The 23,382-nt window shown below is 41.6% G+C and overlaps 1 protein-coding gene across 3 annotated transcripts in view; it reads right to left on the bottom strand.

The window, feature by feature from the left end:
- Positions 1–23,382, bottom strand: part of AGO3 (argonaute RISC catalytic component 3) — a 129,996-nt gene that overhangs the window by 24,631 nt on the left and 81,983 nt on the right. For all 3 annotated transcript variants that reach the window (XM_017884480.1, XM_017884481.1, XM_017884483.1), the window contains 6 exons: positions 22,278–22,365; positions 22,009–22,156; positions 21,460–21,579; positions 16,880–17,002; positions 16,584–16,717; positions 4,255–4,439 (listed from right to left, as the gene is read on the bottom strand). In XM_017884480.1, the coding sequence (XP_017739969.1) occupies positions 4,255–4,439; positions 16,584–16,717; positions 16,880–17,002; positions 21,460–21,579; positions 22,009–22,156; positions 22,278–22,365 (798 nt within the window). The remainder of the gene's footprint in view (positions 1–4,254; positions 4,440–16,583; positions 16,718–16,879; positions 17,003–21,459; positions 21,580–22,008; positions 22,157–22,277; positions 22,366–23,382) is intronic.

Here is a 23,382-nt window from a genome sequence, read left to right as displayed (position 1 = left end):
ACATGTGAATGTTCTTAATGTCAGAATGTAAGAATTCCAGAATGACTTAGTATTTGAAATTATGTGAGTGAATGATTTGCAAGTAAATATTAAATCATTATAGGGCCGGGCGCGGTGGCTCAAGCGTGTGATCCCAGCACTTTGGGAGGCCGAGACGGGCAGATCACGAGGTCAGGAGATCGAGACCATCCTGGCGAACACGGTGAAACCCCGTCTCTGCTAAAAAATACAAAAAACTAGCTGGGTGAGGTGGCGGGCGCCTGTAGTCCCATCTACTCCGGAGGCTGAGGCAGGAGAATGGTGGGAACCCGGGAGGCGGAGCTTGCAGTGAGCTGAGATCCGGCCACTGCACTCCAGCCTAGGCGACAGAGCGAGACCTCCGTCTCAAAAAAAAAAAAAATTAAATCATTATGTGACTCAAAAAAAAAAATGAAGGAGAAATAAAGAGTTTCTCAAACAAATAAAAACAAGGAATTTGTTGCTGGTAGAAATGCTTAGCAAGAAATATTAAAAGAATTTTCCAGAGAGAAGGAAAATGATACAGATCAGAAATCATAAATGAAGGAAAAGCAGGGTACAGTGTGGGTCATGCCTGGAGTCCCAGCTACTGAGGAGGCTGAGGTGGGAAGAGTACTTGAGCCCAGGAGTTTGGGGCTGCAGTGCGCTGTGGTCATGCCTGACAATAGCCACTGAACTCCAGCATGGGCAACACAGCAAGACCTGTCTCTAAAAAACAAAACAAAACAACAGTAAGAAGGAAGTTTAAAGGTCAGCAAATAAATAAAGGTAAAATAAAATCTTGTATTTTCATATTCTTAATTGAGCTAATAGATGATTATTTGTTCAAAATAGTAATAGCAACAGTGTATTGGGTAGTTATAGCTAATACATAAGTGAAATAAATGACAGAAATATGAGGTACAGAAGGGAAAAATTGTGAGTATTCTGTTACAAGGTATCTCTATACTATCTAGGAAGTAGTATAATGTTACTCAAAAGTAGACTTAGATTAGTTGTAAATATATATTAAAAAGTCTAGGGAAAACACCACAAAACATTTTAAAGGAAGTCTAATTGATATGCTAAAAGAGAACGAAAAGTAGAATTATACAAAATGCTCAATTAAAACCAGGAGGGGCCAGGAGCAGTGGCGCAAGCCTGTAATCCCAGCACTGGGAGGCTGAGGCGTGAGGATCACTTGAGGCCAGGAGTTCGAGACCAGCCCAGGCATGTTTACAGTTTCGATGAAAAGGGTAATATCAATTTATACTACCATCAGCAATGTATTAATATACTGCATACTCACAAGCACTAGGTATTATAATATTTAAATATATCTGCTAATTTAGTAGCACATTTTTCCTTTTATTGATTTGTACTTTTTTTTTTTTTTTTGAGAAAGCATCTTGCTCTTGCCCAGGCTGGAGTGCAGTGGCATGATTTTGGTTCACCGCAACCTCCACCTACTGGGCTCAAGCAATCTTCCTATCTCAGCCTCCCAAATGGCTAGGACCACAGATGTGTACTACCATGCCTGGCTAATTTTTCTATTTTTTTGCAGATATGAGGTTTTGCCATGTTGCCCAGGCTAGTCTCGAATTCCTGAACTCAAGCAATCTGCCCACCTCGGCTTCTCAAAATGCTGGGATTACAGGCACAAGCCACCGCATCTAGCCTGAATTTTTTCTTTACTAATAAAAACAAACATTTTCTCATATATTTACTTGCTTTGTCTTTACTAAAAAATTTCAGTTTAGGCCGGGCGCGGTGGCTCAAGCCTGTAATCCCAGCACTTTGGGAGGCCGAGACGGTCAGATCACGAGGTCAGGAGATCGAGACCATCCTGGCTAACGCAGTGAAACCCCGTCTCTACTAAAATACAAAAAACTAGCCGGGCGAGGTGGCGGCGCCTGTAGTCCCAGCTACTCGGGAGGCTGAGGCAGGAGAATGGCGTAAACCCGGGAGGGGGAGCTTGCAGTGAGCTGAGATCTGGCCACCGCACTCCAGCCTGGGTGACAGAGCGAGACTCCGTCTCAAAAAAAAAAAATTTCAGTTCATATTCTTTTCTCATTAATCTAAAAAAAGAAGGTTTTTATTTAACTAATAATAAGCTACTTGTTTATTGTTTCTATTTGCTACAAATATTTTCCACACTCTGTTGGTTTTCTTTCCATTTTAGTACATCTGTAACGTGTAGGAAATTTAGGCTCACACCTGTAATCCCAGCACTTTGGGAAGCCAAGGTGGGCAGATCACCTGAGGTCAGGAGTTCAAGACCACCCTGGCCAACATGGTGAAACCCTGTCTCTACTAAAAATATAAAAATCAACCAGGCATGGTGGCACACGCCTATAGACCCAGCTACTAGGGAGGCTGAGGCAGGAGAACAGCTTGAACCCAGGAGGTGGAGGTTGCAGTGAGCCGCGATCATGCCACTGCACTTCAGCCTGGGCAACAGAGCGAGACCCTGTCTCAAAAAATAAAAATAAATAAAAAATAAAAAAGGCCAGGTGTGGTGGCTCACGCCTGTAATCCCAGCACTTTGGGAGGCTGAGGCAGGAGGATCATAAGGTCAGGAGATTGAGACTATCCTGGCTAACATGGTGAAACTCTGTCTCTACTAAAAAAATACAATAAAATTAGCCAGGCACGGTGGCAGGTTCCTGTAGTCCCAGCTACTCGGGAGGCTGAGGCAGGAAAATGGCATGAATCCAGGAGGCGGAGCTTGCTGTGAGCTGAGATTGCACCACTGCACTCCAACCTGGGTGACAGAGAGAGACTCTGTCTCAAAAAAAAAAAAAGAAAAGAAAAAAATTTTAGTGTTTACTCAATCAAATCTGACAATTTTCTTTTTTGATTTCTTCTGTTATTTCTAAACTTATATGATTTTCCCCCATTCAGTGGTTTGAAAATTATATTTTCTTTGTATTTTTCTATGATTCAATGATTTATATTTAGCTTATTAATCTCACAAAATTTCGTTTATAATAATAATAGTTAACATTTACTGTTTACTACATGACAGGTGCTATTCTAGGCCCTTTACATACCTAGACTCAGTTAATCCTTACAACTACCCTATATATGGATTAGGTATTATTAGTATCCCACGGTATGTGTGCTATATATAAAGGAAGCATAACTGATACACTAAAAGAGGAAAGAAAATAGAATCATATAAAATGCCCAATTAAAACCAGAAAGAGGCTGGGCGCAGTGGCTCACATCTGTAATCCCTGCACTTCGCGAGGCCAAGGATTAAGGATTGCTTGAGCCCAGGAGTTTGAGACCAACCCAAGAAAATAGTGAGATCCTGTCTCTACAAAAAAATAAAAAATCAGCCCAGTGTGGTGGCACATGCCTGTAGTTCCAACTACTTGGGAGGCCGAGGCAGGAGGATTGCTTGAGCCCAAGAGGTCAAGGTTGCAGTAAGCCATGATCGCACTACTGCACTCTAGCCTGAAAGACTGAGTGAGATCCTATCCCATACATACATACCACATACACACATAAATAGTATCCCAGTTCCAGAGATGAGGAAACTAAGAGCTAGTGTGATTAAGTAATTCAGCCAAATCACACAGGTAATAGAACCAGCAGTACCTGAATATTGAGAAACACAGTTTAATTTGATAGCCTGGCCGGGCGCGGTGGCTCAAGCCTGTAATCCCAGCACTTTGGGAGGCCGAGATGGGCGGATCACGAGGTCAGGAGATCGAGACCATCCTGGCTAACACGGTGAAACCCCGTCTCTACTAAAAAATAACAAAAACTAGCCGGGCGAGGTGGCGGGCGCCTGTAGTCCCAGCTACTCCGGAGGCTGAGGCACGAGAATAGCGTAAACCTGGGAGGCGGAGCTTGCAGTGAGCTGAGATCAGGCCACTGCACTCCAGCCCGGGCGACAGAGCGAGACTCCGTCTCAAAAAAAAAAAAAAAAAAAAAAAATTGATAGCCTGTGCTTTTAACCACTACATTATACTGATACTCAAATTATCTCAATGCCATTTTTACTCAATAATTCTTTCTTTAGCCATTGTTATGTGATGCCTCTTTTACTACTGAAACTCTTTTACAGTGTCTCATCTTGGACTATTTAGTTTTCTATATTAATTTGTCTTCAAGTAATAATACATGGTTTAAAATACTGTATCATAAAATATATTTTAATATTTGAAGGTTTTAGGATATGTTTTAGCGTAATCCTAAAAGGATATCAAGTACTTGAGGAAAAATGCAGTCTTAAGATATCCTTACCATACACTGGTGTCTTCCCTGGCAGGATGACGATAATAAGCTGTAGGCCAGAATATGTGTTCTTGAGATGCCGGAACATGGGCTCTACGCTGTCTGCCCCCTGTGCATATTTGCAGAAGCATGGCTGGCCCTGGATGGGCATCCCTGCATCCTTAGAAATCTTACGCAGCTGGTCTGTGAAACCCCTAGAAGGAGAAACCACTAAATATAAAACCTTTGTCTAGTCATGAATTCCTACAAAGTAGTAATGGGAAGTTTGGGAAGGGAATGGAAGAATGAAGCAAAGATTTGTGTGCTCCATATATGAGAGGTCACCAGACTACTGATGTCAAAGGCAATGGTTGGTCAGTAATCCATTTTGCAAACTAAGAACATTCTACACAGTTACATGGCATCCTGTAGTTTACAAGGAGTATTACTAATAGTATACGCTGGTTAAGAGCTCAGCTCTAGAGTTAGTACGGAGAGTTCCATTCCCAGTTCTGCTATGTACTAGCTATAAAATTCTAGGCACTTACTTCAGTTTTCCTCATCTGTAAAAGGATTACTTCAATTACAGGGTTGGTGTGAAGATTAAATAAGATCATACATGTAAAGCACTTAGCACACTACCCAAGACCATGGTAAAAGCTTGACACATTTTTGGTATTGTATATTTTCTAATTTGATCTCACAAGATTCATAAGAAAGAGGTAGGGCAGTATTATTCCTGTTTTACAGGTCAGAAAACAGTTTCATAGATATGACATATTTGGCCAAAGGTCAAATGATTAGATAAATGGTAGAGCCAGAATTTCTATAGTATTATCTATCTCACACTAGGATAGCAGAAAAGATTCTGCCCTCAGAGGACATTTATAAAATATAAAACAAAATTTAAAACAGATGAGGCCGGGTGCGGTGCCTCACACCTATAATCCCAGCAATTTGGGAAGCCGAGGCAGGAGGATGACTTGAGGTCAGGAGTTTGAGACTAGCTTGGCCAACATGGTGAAAACCCATCTCTACTAAAAATATAAAACTAGTCTGGTGTTGTGACAGGCACCTGTAGTCCCAGCTACTTGGGAGGCTGAGGCAGGACAATCACTTGAATCTGGAAAGTGGAGACTGCAGTTAGCCAAGATCGTGCCACTGCATTCCATCCAGCCTAGGTGACAGAGCAAGACTCTTGTCTCGAAACAAACAAACAAACAGATGAGGCAGGCAGCATTTTAATGTACTTTCATTTACACTGAAAAACCCCCAAAATCAATTCTTTTTTTTTGTTTGTTTGAGATGGGGTCTCACTGTGTTGCCCAGGCTGGAGTACAGTGATACAATCACAACTCACTGCAGCCTCAACTTCCCAGGCTCAAAAGATCCTCCCACCTGAGCTTCCCAAGTAGCTGGGATTATAGGCACGTGCCACCACGCCTGGCTAATTTTTGTATTTTTAGTAGAGATGAGGTTTCACCATGTTGGTCAGGCTGGTCTTGAACTCCTGACCTCAGGCAATCTACCCGTCTCGGCCTCCCAAAGTACTGGGGATTACAGGCATGAGCCCCTGCTCCCGGCCACCAATTTCATATTTGTAGAAAATTTTGAATTCAGTATAAATAAGCAATAATGAGCAACAATTGCTTCACTTGTTTTTAAAATAACTGAGGTCCTAAGTCAAGAATCTGAGTGATCTTTGCTCAAAACACTGATTCCTTCAGGACAGAGATGGAGTTTGTAGAAATTCCCTTCTCTTATTCCTTATTGGTGCTTAATTAAAGAAGCACGAAATTGAGTATTTTCACTTAGCCTGAACAAGAGCCATAAACCCCATAATTCTGAGACATCTATTCAAGCTGTGAATAACAAATATAAAGTTAAAAAAAAAAAAAAGTTCAAGTTTTGAAAAACATATGGGAATTTTTTTTTTTTTTTTTTTTGGGCCTTTTCAAGGCCAAGTAAATCATAGCATTGGTAATGAAGCCAATCCTGTGGACATTTCACTTGTGAAAGCAGCGTGGCGGATAAAAAGGGGGATAAAACTTTGGAGAAAAAAATATATTAAGTGATCATTAAAGCATCCATTTAGAGTTTTGGGATTAATAAAAAGGGATGAACAGAATTAAATAGAAAAAAATTTTATTTCTCACATTCTAATTTCTTCTTGCCATGAAGAAGGCAAGGCAAATTCTGAAATGGCCTGAGGTAAATTGGTCTCTGTATCACTCAAGAATGTTTTGTTATTGGTATACTTTATATAAGTAGAGATTTAAATTAGACAAGGGTCATTTCTTCAAGAAAATTAGATTCCAGAGGTGATACATTTATAAAATCATTATAATACAATAGTATTTTGCACAAAAACTGACAAACAGGGAGGATACTGATGGGTAGAGAGAGGAAGGAGGCATTCTCAGTAAAGGGCTGCATGATTAGAAACAGGAAAAAAAGGCCAGGGAGATAGAAGGAATATAGTGCTTCAGTTTCTTTGTCCAGAATATGTGAAAATGGAGTAATGATAAAGGACTTAAGAGACTGGTGAAAGATATTAAATGTCATACTGATTTTATGCTTGAACCCAGGAGGTGGAGGTTGCAGTGAGCCGAGATCATGCCACTGCACTCCAGCCTGGGTGAGAGTGAGACTCTGTCTCAATAAAATAAATAAATAAATGTCATACTGATTTTGAATGTTACTCTTAGTCAAGGAGAAGCCTAAACGTTTCAGAGTAGGTTTAGTCACAAGTGGGTTGGTGTTCTTTCATGACAGCCAAATTTCTCAAACAAGGGTGACAGCAGAAGCCCTGAGACTGTGTGAGAATCCCAAAGGAGAGGAGATAGCTAATGAAAAGGAAAAGAAGTCAGAAAATGTAAACTAAAGAACCAAAAGGCAAGAGAGGAGGATGTCAAGAAGGTTGGCAGGGTGCGGTGGCTCACGCCTGTAATCCCAGCACTTTGGAAGGCCAAGGCAGGAGGACTGCTTGAGCCCAGGAGTTTGAGACCAGTCTAGGCAACATAGTGAGATCCTATGTATACAAAAAAACAAAATTAGCTGGGCATGGTGGCGTATGCCTGTAGTTCCAGCTGCTTAGGAAGCTCAGGTGGGAGGATCGTTTGAGCCTGGGAAGTTAAGGCTCCAGTGAGTTGTGACTGTATCACTGCACTCCAGCCTGGGCAACAGAGTAAGACCCCATCTCAAAAAAAAAAAGGGGGGGGTGGGGTCAAATTTTGAGAAAAATAATGGCTAAGAAGAGACCATTGGAATTGATAAGCATAAATATACAGGAAATCTTCCAGGAACCAGTTTTAGCAGAGCACTATGATTCAAGGGAGGAGAGAGAATGGAGGTCTGGAAGCCTAAGAGATTAAGTTAGGTAATATGAAAATTGCTGATTAAAAAAAATTGAACAGATTTTTGAGCACTTCGAAGTTGAAGGACAGAATCTGAAGAAGACAGAAAAAGTGGTGGAGATGAAAGGCAAATCTTGGAAAGTAAGGAAACAGAAACAAGGAGTTTAACCACTCCTTCAAGATCCTCAACAGAAAAATAAGGATCTTAGTTAATCCTCACCTGGTAGGTAGTGTCACATTAAGTTTCACCTAAAGCTGTCTCGTTACATTTTTAAAGTTTGGCCTAAAGATTTCTCTGTACATAGTGAATGGTCATCTCTGCATGTGTAAACAAGCTGTAACCTATTCTTGCACCAATTGCTGAGTTTTAGCCAATCAAAGGCAACCAACTGTTCAAATCATGTTCAAATAACGCAAATATCAAGATGTAAGCAATCCAGCTGTTTCTGTACCTCACTTTCATTTTCTGTACATCACTTTCCTTTTTCTGTCCATAAGTCTTCAACCATATGGTGGTGCCAGAGTCTCTTTGAACCTATTCTGGTTCTAAGGGCTGCCTGATTTGTGAATCATTGTTTCCTCAATTAAACTCTGTTAAATTTAATTTGTCTAGTTTTTCTTTTAACAGATGGTATCAGAAGTGGGATCCGAAGTAGAGTTTCTAGCAATCCCCAGAAGCACTGAGTGACAAAGCATGGTACCAGTCAGACTCACGGTGTCTGTTCCTCTCTTGCAGCAACTGGGGATTGTGGGTAAGCACTCAAAGATTCTGAAGCTCCATGGATTTGTGTTTTGAGCTATCTGAATTTGTTTGAGCAAATTTTAAAATCTGAAATGGGTTCAGAAGACATTACAGAAACTGGACCAGGTCCAGAATCAGACTGGATCTGATAATTAACTGACTTGGATTCAGTGAAAGGCCTTGGATATTTAGCTGAGTCAGGCAGAAACTGGCAGTTAATGGCAAACAAGAAGGTGTGAACTTTGGCTTCTGTAAATTCACAGAGATTTTTGTGCCCTATGTCTATGACTTTTGTTTCTTTCTTTCTCTCTCTTTTTTTTTTTTTGAGATGGAGTCTTGCTGTTGTCGCCTGGGATGGAGTACAATGGAGCGATCTCGGCTCACTGCAACCTCCACCTCCCGGGATCCAGCAGTTCTCCTGCCTCTGCCTCCCAAGTAGCTGAGATTACAGGCACCTGCCACCATGCCCAGCTAATTTTTGTATTTTTAGTAGAGATGGGGTTTCACCATGTTGGCCAGGCTGGTCTCGAACTCCTGACCTCAGGTGATCCACCCGCCTCAGCCTCCCAAAGTGCTGGGAACACAGGCGTGAGCCACTGCGCCCAGCCTATGCCCTTTGTTTCTTTTTCTTGTGCGTTTAGGTAGGGAAAAATCATCGGCTGATCAATGGGATCTGACAGCCAAAGCCAAGCAAGATTCAAGGCAAAAACTGGGATCCTTAATTTTGGAAGAACTGAGTATTCTACCTTACAGCTATGCCTAGGCAACAGTCAAGAGAGATAATAAACAGGCTATTTTACACATAAAATTACATGAGAAACAGTGTCAAATAAGAAGTGATGTTTAAGCTTCGAGTTATATTTTTATAAATATTAATATATATTCCAAAATTGTATACGATTATGAAAATTCTCATATATCTCAGTATATGTTATCAGACATAATTATGGTTATGTTAAATTATTGTAGGCTACATAAACAACCAAATTTCCTTGTCAATTGTGTCTTTATGACCATTTAAAGTCATTTCCACAGTTAATTGCTTAATTCTAATGCAGTTTCTAATATTAGGCTGGTGCAAAAGTAATTGCGGTTTCCACTATTCAAAGTAATGGCGGCTGGGCACAGTGGCTCACGCTTGTAATCCCAGCATTTTGGGAGGCCGAGGTGGGCGGATCATAAGGTCAGGAGTTGGAGACCAGCCTGGCCAACATGATGAAACCCTGTCTCCACCAAAAATACAAAAAATTAGCCAGGCATGGTGGCATACACCTGTAATACCAGCTACTTGAGAGGCTGAGGCAGGAGAATTGCTCAACCCTAGGAGGCAGAGGTTGTAGTGAGCCGAGTTTGCGCCACTGCATTCCAGCCTGGGCAACAGAATGAGACCCCATCTCAAAATAAATAAATAAATAAATAAATAAATAAATAAATAAATAAATAAAATAATGGCAGACTGGGTGCAGTGGCTCACCCCTGTAATCCCAGTACTTTGGGAGGCCAACATTGGTAGATCACTTGAGGTCAGGAGTTCGAGACTAGCCTGGCCAAGAAGATGAAACTCCATCTCTACTAAAAATACAAAAAAAAATAGCCAGGCATGGTGGCAGGCGCCTGTAGTCCCAGCTACTCGGGAGTGTGAGGCAGGAGAATCGTTTGAACCAGGGAGGAGGAGGTTGCAGTGAGCCGAGATCGCACCACTGCACTCTAGCCTGAGTGACACAGTGAGACTCCGTCTCAATAAACAAACAAACAAACAAACAAACAAACAAATGTATGGCAGTTATTAAAAATAACTTCGCGCCGGGCGCGGTGGCTCAAGCCTGTAATCCCAGCACTTTGGGAGGCCGAGACGGGCGGATCACGAGGTCAGGAGATTGAGACCATCCTGGCTAACACAGTGAAACCCCGTCTCTACTAAAAAATACAAAAAACTAGCCGGGCGAGGTGGCGGGCGCCTGTAGTCCCAGCTACTCGGGAGGCTGAGGCAGGAGAATGGTGGGAACCCGGGAGGCGGAGCTTGCAGTGAGCTGAGATCCGGCCACTGCACTCCAGCCTGGGCGACAGAGCGAGACTCTGTCTCAAAAAAAAAAAAAAAAAAAAAAAAACTTCGCAAGCAAGTAAAATCCTATTTTGTCTTCAAGAAGGTTCATGGAAAAGATGAAATGGACCTTGATAAGCACTCTTGAGGACAGGCTTCTGGTAACTTTAGGATCATATCATTTGAACTGAGTAAGAATTACCAGAACCATATTGAAGAGACTGAGTGATATATAAAACTGCTAACCCAAGCAGCACAAGAATTAAATGAATACCAAGAAAATACTTGGCTAGATTTTCATGCTAACTCAGTACTGAAACTGTTAAGATACATAATTTGAATGAACTCCATGGTCCGGGTCAAATTACCTATGATAACCCATCTAATAAACAGTGCTGTGCACCTCCACTGGAGAAAGAAAATTGCTATGTAAGAGGATACAATTCCAGTGTTAAGCATGGACTCATGAAGAGACTGGATGGCTGCCTGCTCCTTCCTGAGTCCTTAAAACTTCCATTACTAGAAGCTGTATTCCATGATTCATCAAGGAAGAGATAAAATGTATATATTGGCTGGGCATGGTGGCTCACGCCTGTAATTCCAGCACTTTGGGAGGCCAAGGTGGGCTGATCACCAGAGGTCAGGAGTTTTAGACCACCTGGGCCCACACGGTGAAAGCCTGTCTCTACTTAAAAAATACAAAAAAGTAGCTGGGCGTGGTGGCAGATGCCTGTAATCCCAGCTATTTGGGAGGCTGAGGCACAAGAATTGCTTGAACCCGGGAGGCGGAGGTTGCAGTGAGCCGAGATCGCGCCACTGCACTCTAGCCTGGGTGACAGAGTGAGACTATGTCTCAAAACAAACAAACAAACAAAACCACACACACACACACACACACACACACACACACACACACACACACTGGTGTTGTGACTGTTCTAAATTGCTAAAATGGTTTATGACCAATGTATAGTTTGTCGAACCCATAATCTTGAGAAGACAACCTAAACTTCAGGTACCTTTCTGATACATCTGAACATTTTACAGAAGGATTTCATTCAATTGTGATTTTCAGTGCATATTTTCTGGTTGTACAGAAGCTTTCTCATACAAGTGGGCTGATGCTATAACAGTAGCTAAAAGGTTATTAGGAAATGTGTTTCTCTTACAGGACATTGCTGAAGAAATCTCCAGTGACAGAGGTACTTGCCTCACTGGACTAGCTATAAAACAGTTAAATAAGGTACTACTTAATACAAGAGCATTAGACAAAACTAACTGAATAATCCGGATTGCCTTGGTCAAAGATGTTTCAGATTGATGACGATCAGATCCACTTCCAGTGAAAAACCAAAGTTGACCCCTTATGAAATAGTCACTGGAAGGCTTATGCTCCTAATAATAGAACCTCCTGTATCTTCTGCTCCTAAACTTTAACATGACTAAATGCTGCAAGGCTTTAATGCATTATGCCAAAGTGTACTTTTAGCAGGTAAAGAAAGCTTTTCACAGACCACTGACTGAGGACAAGCAAACCCTTCATGATCTAGAATTGAGAGGCTGGATCTTTTGGAAACACATCAGAGAAAGACCCCCCTTGTCACCCACACTGCAGCAAAACTTCAGGACCTTGAAGCTTGGGTTTGTAATCTCACAGCTTAGAAAGGCCCACCCAGACTCTTGGAACCATACACCCATCAGAGGGAGAACTTAAGGTAAAGCTAATGAGGGAAGTTTCTCTCGAGAAGCAGATGGCCTCCTAGATGTGGACAGATTTCCCGAGATCGTGCATCAAGACTTCTCTGCTGTCATGAGGCTTTTAGCTCTCAATTGTTTCCAAGTTCATGCCTGTTATGAACAACTGAACTGAAAAAGGGGTCTCTTGTATATACTCATAGCGTATACTTTTATTTGTGAAGGATAAAAAAAAACCTCATACTGGCCGGGTGTGGTGGCTCACGCCTGTAATCCCAGCAGTTTGGGAGGCCAAGGCAGGCAGATCACAAGGTCAGGAGATGGAGACCATCCTGGTTAACGTTAGTGGTGAAACCCCACTCTACTGAAAATACGAAAATTTAGCCGGGCGTGGTGGTACGCGCCTATGCTACTTGGGAGGCTGAGGCAGGAGAATCGCTTGATCCCGGGAAGCAGAGATTGCAGTGAGCCGAGATCAAGCCACTGCACTCCAGCCTGCGTGACCGAGCAAGACTCCATCTCCAAAAAAAGAAAAAAAAGAAAAAAAAAACAGAGAACATTGTCATTACAGGTTAAAGAGAATATTGCCAGGAGGCCTTCACTCTTCTGGATGGGCATTATTTGTTCATTTATTTTTCTATGGTGTGTTTTTTTCTTTTTGGAGACAGGGTCTGGCTCTGGTGCCCAGGCTGGGATGCAGTGGCATGATCTCGGCTCATTGCAACCTCTGCCTCCTGGGCTCAAGCAATCCTCCCACTTCAGCCTCCTGAATAGCTGGGACCACAGGGATGCACCACTGCGCTCGGACGAGTTTTGAATTTTCAGTAGAGACAGGGTTTTGCCATGTTGCCTAGGATGGTCTTGAACTCCTGAGCTCAAGCAATCTGTCTACCTCAGTCTCCCAAAGTGATTACAGATTACAGGTGTCAGCCACCGCGCCTGGCCTATGGTTTGGAGTTAATGAGGCAATGATTAGAAATTTATCCCTCTAAATTTTCCAGCCTATTAGAAATTTTTAGGCTCTTTAGCAGATTCTACTACAAAGACTATGGTTACACAAAAGACTTTAAATTCTCTTGCTAAAGTTGTAATAGATAATAGAATTGCTCTAGATTAGTTACTGGCTAAACAGAAGTATCTGTGCAGTTGCTGATACTTCTTATTGAACATGGAGGAATATATTGGATATTACAGAGATTCAGTTGTAGAGGATTAACAAAGAGGCTGCTTGGTTGAAACAAGTAGACTCTTACTCTAGCTTATTCTTCGATCTATTTGATTTTAGGAGGCTTGGTTCATGAGGACCTTGGCTAAGGAGCATACTCCAAACTCTTGGGGTTATTCTCCTAAGAGTCATAAGAGTAGTCTCCCTGGGATACTACACTCTCTCAAAAGTTTTAAGTGTTTGCATATGGCCGTCTGCAGAATGTCAAATGGTCTCTCTTGAATTGGAACAAAAACTCAAAGAAATGCGTGAGCATGAGGACGCCATACTTATGAATGACGTACTGAGACCAGAAACCCAAAATCTCGGTAACTGAGAGTGGTGCTAAGGTCCTAAGTTTTGGTCACACTCTTACCTAAGTGAGGACCTAACCAAAAGGGAGGAATTTTTAAACAAAATTATAGGAGGTCATTGTTTTGGACTAAGCTTATGCACAAGGCCCCAACAGACCACACCAAACCAAAATGGAGTCACTCATGCTAAGTGTGAGAAAAGTACACTGAAACACTGAAGAAAGAAATAGATCCTAAAATAGACCAGGTTTTGTTTTTCTCCTGAAAACAGGAAATTTCAGCACAAGGAGGTCCCCTCTACTCTTACCCTTAGGAAAAAGTAATCTGAAGTCCTTGTTCCCATTTTACAAAACCCATTGTTCTGCTATTTCCCAGTGGGATTTGAGACCAAATAAGTAAATTTATGATGGTGACAGAGTGACATCAATGCCAATCCATTAAAAAAAACACACATACACAAAAATTTGGGGGTTAGATCAAAGAGGGTAACTGTTAAGTTTTGCTTAAAGCTACCTCCTTACATCTTTTAAGTTCAGCCTAGAGGTTTCTCTGAACATAGTAAACTGTAACCTAGGCCAGGCGCAGTGGCTCACGCCTGTAATCCCAGCACTTTGTGAGGCCGAGGCAGGCGGATCACCTCAGGTCAGGAGTTTGAGACCAGCCTGGCCAACACAGTGAAACTCCATCTCTACTAAAAATACAAAAATTAGCCGGGCATAGTAGTGCAGGCTTGCAGTCCCAGCTACTCCAGAGGCTGAGGCAGGAAAACTGTTTGAACCTGAGAGGTGGGGGTTGCAGTGAGCTGAGATCATGCCACTGCACTCCAGCCTAGGTGACAGAGCAAGACTCTGTCTCAAAACAAAAACAAAAAACTGTAACCTAACTGGATGGGTAAATAGGGTATAAGCTACTTGTGTAGCAAACACTGAGTTTTAGCCAATCAATTATAGCTAACTGTTTAAACCATCTTCAAATAAGGCAAATGCCAAGCTGTAACCAATCCATCTGTTTCTGTACTTCATTTCCATATTCTGTATGCCACTTTCCTTTTTCTGTCCATAAATCTTCTTCAGCCATGCAGCTGCTGGAAGTCTCTCTGAACCTATTCTTGTTCCAGGAGCTGCCTGATTAGAAAAACATTCTTTGTTCAATTATAAACTCTGTTAAATTTAATTCGTCTTAAGTTTTTATTTTAACAGAAGATATGATTAGCTCTATTTTACAAAGGTGAACATTGAAGAATAATGAAATTAATAAATTATCCACAGTAATAAATTCAGGTAGTGGCAAATCTGGGAAGTATACCTAAACTGTCATTGAAAGACAATGATGTTGCTACTAGCCTACAAAAAGCAGGTGTGATATTGTGAAATATTCATTTGTTGGCCATTTCTATTTCCTAGCAGACAACTCCTAAAATCCTTAGAAACTCCTCAGTCTTATCTTTTTGTATGATACTGATTGCCTAATGGCTGGTAGCCTTATAGGTAGCTTCAGGATGGAGTCTGGTCACCGGAAAGGCAAGGCAGGATTAGAGGGTTGGGACTTTCAGCCCCACACCCCCAACCTCCAAGGAGGTAAAAGGGGACAAAGGTTAAGTTGATAACCAACGGCTAACAGTTTAATCATTGAGGCCTATGTAATGAAGCATTCATAAAAACCCAAAAGGACGGGGTTTGGAGAGCTTCTGGACAGCTGAACGCACAAAGGTTCCTGGAGGGTGGTGTGCCCAGGGATGGCATGGAAGCTCCACCCTCCCTCCCCATACCTCGCCCTATGCATATCTTTACTGCATCCTTTGTAATATCTTTTATAATAAAACAGTAAACATAAGTAAGTGTTTCCCTAGTTCTGTGAGCTGCTATATCAGATGAATCTACCTTGAAGAGGGGGTCATGGGAACCCATGACCAGAAGCCTGCACTTGCTACTGGCATCTGAAGCAGAGTGCAGCCTTGTGGGACTGAACCCTGAATCTGTGGAATCTGATGCTATCTCCAGGAAGACAGTGTAATGACTGAATTGGAGGACACCCAGCTGGTATCCACTGCAGAACTGATTGTTTGCTTGGTGTGTGGGGAAACCCTCCCCACATTTAGTCACAAGAGTCTTCTGTGTTGATTGTTGTGGTGTGAGAGCAGAGAAAAAACATGGTTTGAGCTTGTGTTTTGTCCATTCACAGTAGTCTATAAGGATGTCTAGTAGAATCAATCAAGGAATTTACTATGACTAACAAATTTTCACCAAAACTATTGAGAAGAAACTTTTTTTTTTTTTTTTTTTTTTTGAGACAGAGTCTTGCTCTGTCGCCCAGGCTGGAGTGCAGTGCCGGATCTCAACTCACTGCAAGCTCCGCTTCCGGGTTCACGCCATTCTCCTACCTCGGCCTCCACTGAGTAGCTGTACTACAGGCCCCTGCCACCATGCCCGGCTAATTTTTTGTATTTTACGTAGAGACGGGCTTTCAACCGTGTTAGACAGGATGGTCTCCAATCTCCTGACCTTGTGATCCACCTGCCTTGGCCTCCCAAAAGCTGGGATAAAGGCGTGAGCCACCGCGCCCAGCCCCAAGAAGAAACATTTTAAAGGTGCAGTGACTAGGCCTGGCGCAGTGGCTCACGCCTGTAATCCCAGCACCTTGGGAGGCCAAGGCAGGCGGATCACCTGAGGTCAGGAGTTTGAGACCAGCCTGGCCAACAAGGTGAACCCCATCTCTACTAAAATACAAAATTAGCTGGGCATGGTGGCACACACCTGTAATCCCAGCTACTCAGGAGGCTGAGGCAGGAGAATCGCTTGAGCCTGGGAGTAGAGGTTGCAATGAGCTGGGATCGTGCCACTGCACTTCAGCCTGGGCAACAGAGTGAGACTTCATCTCAAAAAAAAAAAAAGAAGTTTCAGTGATTACATATACTTCGTATTAAGGCAAAATTTGTTAGAACATTAGATGAGTAACTTAAAGTCTAAACACAAAAAAGTCCCAAAGCCAAGGTAATGACAAGCCTTACTTCAATATTTCTTCTCTGCACTGCCTCTGTGTGGCAAAACACGCGATAGCCCACATTTTGATTTCAACTCCTGTGTGGAATTGTTTCCCTCGCATATCCCATACTCCGTGGCTTGGTGTTGCTACTGTCCGATTCTATGTGAGGAGAAAAAAATAACATGGTGAAAAAGAACAAAAATTTTCAATAAACAGAAAGTAAAAATTTCAAATCGCTGAACCGAAATATTTCTGATATGCCTTTCTCTCCATACTTACAGACTGTATGTGTATGATTAAAACATTAACAAGAGGCTTTACCCGTCCTCCATACTGGAGCATAGGTGCTGGAAGTACGCGTCCAGTTACATGAGCCATTTCATCCCGAACTTTAAATTGAAACTCCTGAACAAATGGATCCGTTTCATAATTTGCACTTCTTACCTAAAAATATAAAAAGTTTGTAGTTACTCTCAAAATTCCTCCAAATCCCCTACTTTACTGCATTAGAACCCTCTTTTTTTTCTTCACTGTGTAAGTAATGTTTTCCAACAGGTGTAACCAATGGTGCTCTAACTACAGAATAGCAAATCTTAATCTGGGGACCATGGGTCATGAATGGACTGTAGAAATTCTGTGACCTCCTGGTAATTTATACAAAATTTAAATGTATGCATAAGGTTGAGTAATACATTTTGGCCTGGCATGGTAGTTCATGCCTGTGATCTCAGCATTTTGGGAGGCCAGGTTGGAGGATTGCTCGAGCCCAGGAGCTTGAAACCAGCCTGGGCAACATAGTGAGACCCTGTCTCTACAAAAAATTAAAAAATTAGGCTGTGCCTGGTGGCTCACATCTGTAATCCCAGCACTTTGGGAGTCTGAGGTGGGAGAACTGCTTGAGCTCAGGAGCTCAAGACCAACCTGGGCAACAAAGTAAGACCTCATCTCTACAAAAAATTAAAAAGAATTAGCCAGGTGGGGTGCCATGTGCTTGTGGTCCCAGCTATTTGGGAGGCTGAGGTGAGAGAATTGCTTGAGCCTGGGAGCTCCAGGTTGCAGTGGGCTGTGATTGCACCACAGTACTCCAGCCTGGGGGTCAGAGCAAGACCCTGTCTCAAAAGAAAAAAAAATCTATGAAAAAAAAAAAACTTTTTTTTTTTTTTTTTTAAAGAGACGGAGTCTTGCTATATTATTCAGGCTGGCCTTGAACTCCTGGGCTCAAGCCATCTTCCTCTCTCAGCTTCCTAGATAGCTGGGAACATAGGCACGCACCACTATGTACTACCCAGCTGAAAACGGTAAGTTTGTATGATTGAACCTAATATGCTTTTGGATGGAGAAAGAAATATCTCACCTAAAAAGAGGTTAAGAACCTCTGACTATAGGAGATCTGGATACATTCTATTAAAATTTATTTTGTGTAGAGTTTGATAGGAAGTATTAAAATCTTAAGGCTTTTAAAATTATTTGATTTATAATTTTATATAATTACTTGACTATTTTCAGTGCCATAATACACAATTTATTTAATGGAATACACTTAAGACAGATAAGAAAGCCAGTATGAGTCACAGGTTATAATTGTTATATATTCTCATACATATAACCAAAGAGAAATAACTTAATGTAATTCAGTGTTGGATCTCACTGAAATTCATGCTTAAAGCATGCTACACAGAATCTCTCCACAATAAACAGGAAAAATCATTTCCTTTTCTTTTCTTTTTTTTTTGAGACGGAGTCTCGCTCTGTCACCCAGGCTGGAGTGCAGTGGCCGGATCTCAGCTCACTGCAAGCTCCACCTCCCGGGTTTACGTCATTCTCCTGCCTCAGCCTCCCGAGTAGCTGGGACTACAGACGCCCACTACCTCGCCCGGCTAGTTTTTTTGTATTTTTTTGTAGAGACGGGGTTTCACCATGTTAGCCAGGATGGTCTCGATCTCCTGACCTCGTGATCCGCCTGTCTCGGCCTCCCAAAGTGCTGGGATTACAGGCTTGAGCCACCGCGCCCGGCTCATTTTTTTTCTTTTTTTTATTGAGACAGGGTCTGGCTCTGTCACCTAGTGGCACAATCACAGCTCACTGCAACTTCAGCCTCCTGGGGTCCAAGCGATCCTCCCACCTCAACCTCCTGAGTAGCTGGGACTATAGGTGCATGCCACACACCTGGATAATTAAATTTTTTTTTTAGAGATGGGGTCTCACTATGTTGCCCAGGTTGGTCTTCAACTCCTGGGCTCAACTGATAGTCCTGCCTTGGCCTCCCAAAGTGATGGGGTTATAGGTGTAAGCCCCATTTTCTAACTTAGGTACCAATGGGGCATCTCTTTCAAGCTTATTTGCCATTCATTTCTGTACTTCAGTGTATCCTGTAATGAGGTTACAGTGAATAACAAGGACTATACTATAACAATTAATATACTGTGACTTGCTGCATGATGTACTTGGTGCTAAGTGTTTAATGATACATTTTCACAAGTATTTTATAGCTATGAAAGCAGTTCTTTTATAACCTGTATCCTTCCAGATACTATAAATATAATAATAAATATAATAATATGATAACAGTAAGTAAATGGAGAAGCTAGACTTCGAACCCAGGGTTGTTAGACTCCAAAGTCTGTTTTATTTTTTTAAACTACTATATGATACTTTCTGAACAGCTGAGCTGTAATAAATGAGTTAGAACAGTGAGTTGAGACTTTTATAGAGAAAGTAAGAGGTCTTAGTTTCCAGAAGATTTTGGGAAAGCATTTAAAATCTTATAGAATCAGAGAAAAATCCAGGATGAAAACCAGCCTGTATTTTCCTAAATATCACGTAATAACATTCTTTGACTCTTTACAGAAGAGTCAATAAGGAAAAAAGGTATTTTTTTCTGTAGTTGGCTTACCAAATAGAAGAACCAGTTTTTAGCCAAAGATGAAATTACTAAGGTTAAAAAATAAATTAAAAGAGCCAGTTTTGCATCCCTATTTTCAATAATCTTTAAAATTGCTTTTGGAAGTGTTATTAAGTTGTTTTGGGAAATATTCATATTTCCAGATTTTTTTCTCTTTGGGCAGTTAAAATGGTATTCGAGAACACAGCCAGATAAGAATCAGATGCCCTTTTTTTTTTTGAGACGGAGTCTCGCTCTGTCGCCCAGGCTGGAGTGCAGTGGCCAGATCTTGGCTCACTGCAAGCTCTGCCTCCCGGGTTTACGCCATTCTCCTGCCTCAGGCTCCCGAGTAGCTGGGACTACAGGTGCCGGCCACCTCGCCCGGCTAATTTTTTTGTATTTTTTAGTAGAGACGGAGTTTCACCGTATTAGCCAGGATGGTCTCGATCTCCTGACCTCGTGATCCGCCCGCCTCGGCCTCCCAAAGTGCTGGGATTACAGGCTTGAGCCACCGCGCCCGGCCTCAGATGCCCTTTTATCTTGAGTTTTGTCTTATTCTATGAGTTTTAAAAAGTGATATTGGTAACGCCTCCCTTCCCTTCATTTAGAACAATGAGACAGCACAGAGATCTTACATGGTTAAAACTATCTTCTATTTTTTTTTTCTTTTGTCTTTTTTTCTCTTTCTCTCTTTCTTTTCTGAGATGGAGTTTCGCTCTTGTTGCCCAGGCTGGAGTGCAGTGGTGCAATCCCGGCTCACCGCAACCTCCGCCTCCCGGGTTCAAGCGATTCTCCTGCCTCAGCCTCCTGAGTAGCTGGGATTACAGGCATGCGCCACCACGTCTGGCTAATTTTGTATTTTTGTAGACACAGGGTTTCTCCATGTTGGTCAGGTTGGTCTTGAACTCCCAACCTCAGGTGATCCGCTCCCCGCTTGGCCTCCCAAAGTGCTGGGATTACAGGCCTTGAGCCACTGTGCCTGACCTTCTTTCTTTTCTTTTCTTTTTTTTTTTTTTTTGAGACAGAGTCTCACTTCATTGTCCAGGCTGGAGTGCAGTGGTGTGATCGGCTCACTGCAGCCTCTGCCTCTCAGGTTCAAGTGATTCTCGTGCCTCAGCCACCTGACTAGCTGGGATTACAGATGCATGCCACCATGCCCCACTAATTTTTGTGTTTTTAGTAGAGATGGCATTTCACCATGTTTCTCAGGCTGGTCCCAAATTCCTGGCCTCAAGTGATCCACCTGCCTTGGCCTCCCAAACTGCTGGGATTACAGATGTGAGTCACTGAGCCCAGCCATTTCTTTATTCAGACTGTATAGCTGCCACTCTGATACTGGGGACTAAGCAATCTTAGACTGAGTGTTAAGAATTTTAGTATTGGCCGGGCACGGTGGCTCACGCCTGTAATTCCAGCACCTTGGGAGGCTGAGGCGGGCGGATCATGAGGTCAGGAGATCAAGACCATCCTGGCTAACACAGTAAAACCCTATCTCTACTAAAAATACAAAAAAATTAGCCTGGTGTGGTGGCGTGCGCCTGTCGTCCCAGCTGCTGGGGAGGCTGAGGCAGGAAAATGGTGTGAACCCGGGCGGCAGAGCTTGCAGTGAGCCGAGATCACAGCACTGCACTACAGCCTGGGTGACAGAGCAAGACTTTGTCTCTGAAAACAAAAACGAAAACAAAAACAAAACAGAATTATTGCTAGTCATAATTGACTTTTCCTCCTATTTCCCACCTCTTTTAGGTGGAGGTTCCAGTTTACTAAATTGATCCTCTTCTGAGAGGATCTGTTCCCTGGATCTACTTAAAAAGCTCAGTGTTCAATGAGAAGGACCTAACCCTTCTCATATAGCCCACCAAAGCTTGTATTGAGAACATTAGATTACTTCCATGATCCCTTTTAATTCTCATAGTCTGTGAAATGGTAATAAGGTATGGGTTGATAAGGACATGGTTCTCTAGTATTATAGTTTGCCTTAATATGTTTTAAATTCTCATTTCTAAGGTTAAGTACTAACCAATCTGCTAATTTCCTCTTGTCTATCTGGTGCAGATCTTGCTGTTGCCTTGATCATAGTGGAAGTCTGATTGTCTGTTAGCTTCTTGATACATCGTTGCCCTGCCACAATATTACAGACCTACAAATGGAAAAAAGTTTTGTACTAGATGTATATATCTTTTTTTTTTTAGCTCTTACTTAGTGCCAATTAAATGTAAAATAAAATTTAAAATCAACTTCATTAAACCACTTATTTTCAATATGTTAAGTAAAAAAGTAGTAAACAAGACGGCTCTACACTATGATTATAATTAAGTAAAATGTACACCAGATGAAGACTGAAAGAAGTGTAGTATATCAAAATGTTAACAGTGGTTATACTAAACTTGTAGGACTATGGATGAACTTGTTTCGTGTTATTTCATTATAGAAAATTTAGAATAAATTAAAACTTAAAAACAGTTCATATTCCAAAACAAATGTTCTGTATGAGGTAAGTTATCGGCCATAAAAGACCCCAAAAGAATGATGAACAACAGGGTATGAATTAGCAGTGTGAAGGCATTACTTCTAGCGGCAGGTAGGTGTGTTTCTGCTCCTGCCCGACTTGCAGGCAGGGAAGGTGCGGGTACTTCAGCTGAAGAGTATACTTTTCTCTGAAATACTGCGCTACTGTTCTCTCCACAGTTTGGCCATTTTCTAACTGTAAAGGAAAGCTGAGAAAAAAAAAAAGTACACATGAACAATTACTTCCCAGTAAGAGTCAGAAAAACTCCCAACCCCACTAACTAGGGCAAGCTGCCTCACACCATCACTGCTCTGACAAACTTTTCTTACGTTTGATGACTGGCAGGCCTCCTTGTTACATTACAAACACGGTATTTCCGTCTCATTGTTCCACAATGAGTCACTTCAACCTTCAAACCTGTTCCCAACAAGAAAAATGGAGGTTACAGAACTGTCACATGTAAAATATTTATACTTATAAAGCCTGTTCATACTATAAAAACTCAATTCTGAACAGACAAAAAATTCTGTGATACAGGCAATATGATATAAACACCAGATTTTACATATAACATTGCTAATAATGGTCACAATCATGACAGACCTAATGGCAAAATTTTTCCTTACCCCATCAAGCCTATACATTAAAAAATAAAATCGTAAAATTTGCAAAGCCCATAGATCAAGGGCCAAAATCTTCCATTAATAAAAAACGCTGTTTACAATAAATTCAGGTATTTATGCTGGGACAGGGAAGGAGGAATGAAAGAGGAATTCCAATAATTCTCAAGGTATTCCATAATTTCAAATTATGTGATATTTACCTAGCCCAGTTATCACATACTGATTGAAGATCAGAATTTTATAAAGTTCAAGAAAGAAGCCCTTTAAAGATTTATAAAGCAGGAGAAAAAAATACCAGGCATTTTTAACAGAAGTGACAATTTTATAGAAGTATAATATAGTGACACAGCTCTTTTCCAATACTATTAAAATCAAATGCAACCAAAATAATCCCTAAAGTAGGCGATCCCTATCCTCTTACGGCGTCAAGACCCCTTTGAGAATCTGACATAAGCAATAAACTCTCAGCAAAATGCACATATACATTATTTAGCACATGATTTTAGGAGTTATTGGATCTGTGGACTCTAGGAGTTCAAGGATCCCAGGCCTGCTCTAGCATGTGAAGAAATGGGCTTTAAGCCATTGACTGAAGTTCTTCGAGATGAATTTTCTGAAGCAGTGCTGTCAAAGAGAATTTTCTTGAGATGATGGAATGTTCTACATCTATGCTAATATGGTAATCACTAATAACATGTTACTAAGCATAGGAAATGTAGCTGGTGTACCTAAGAAACTGAAAATCTAATTTTATATATATATATATATATATTTTTTTTTTTTTTTTTTTAAAACAAATTTTTTTTTTTTT

This window comes from Rhinopithecus bieti, unplaced genomic scaffold (assembly GCF_001698545.2).
Source record: "Rhinopithecus bieti isolate Rb0 unplaced genomic scaffold, ASM169854v2 scaffold_13029, whole genome shotgun sequence".
In the NCBI taxonomy this organism is placed as follows: domain Eukaryota; kingdom Metazoa; phylum Chordata; class Mammalia; order Primates; family Cercopithecidae; genus Rhinopithecus; species Rhinopithecus bieti.
Note: the sequence above shows the minus strand (reverse complement) of the source record. Positions and strands in the feature narration are given on the sequence as shown.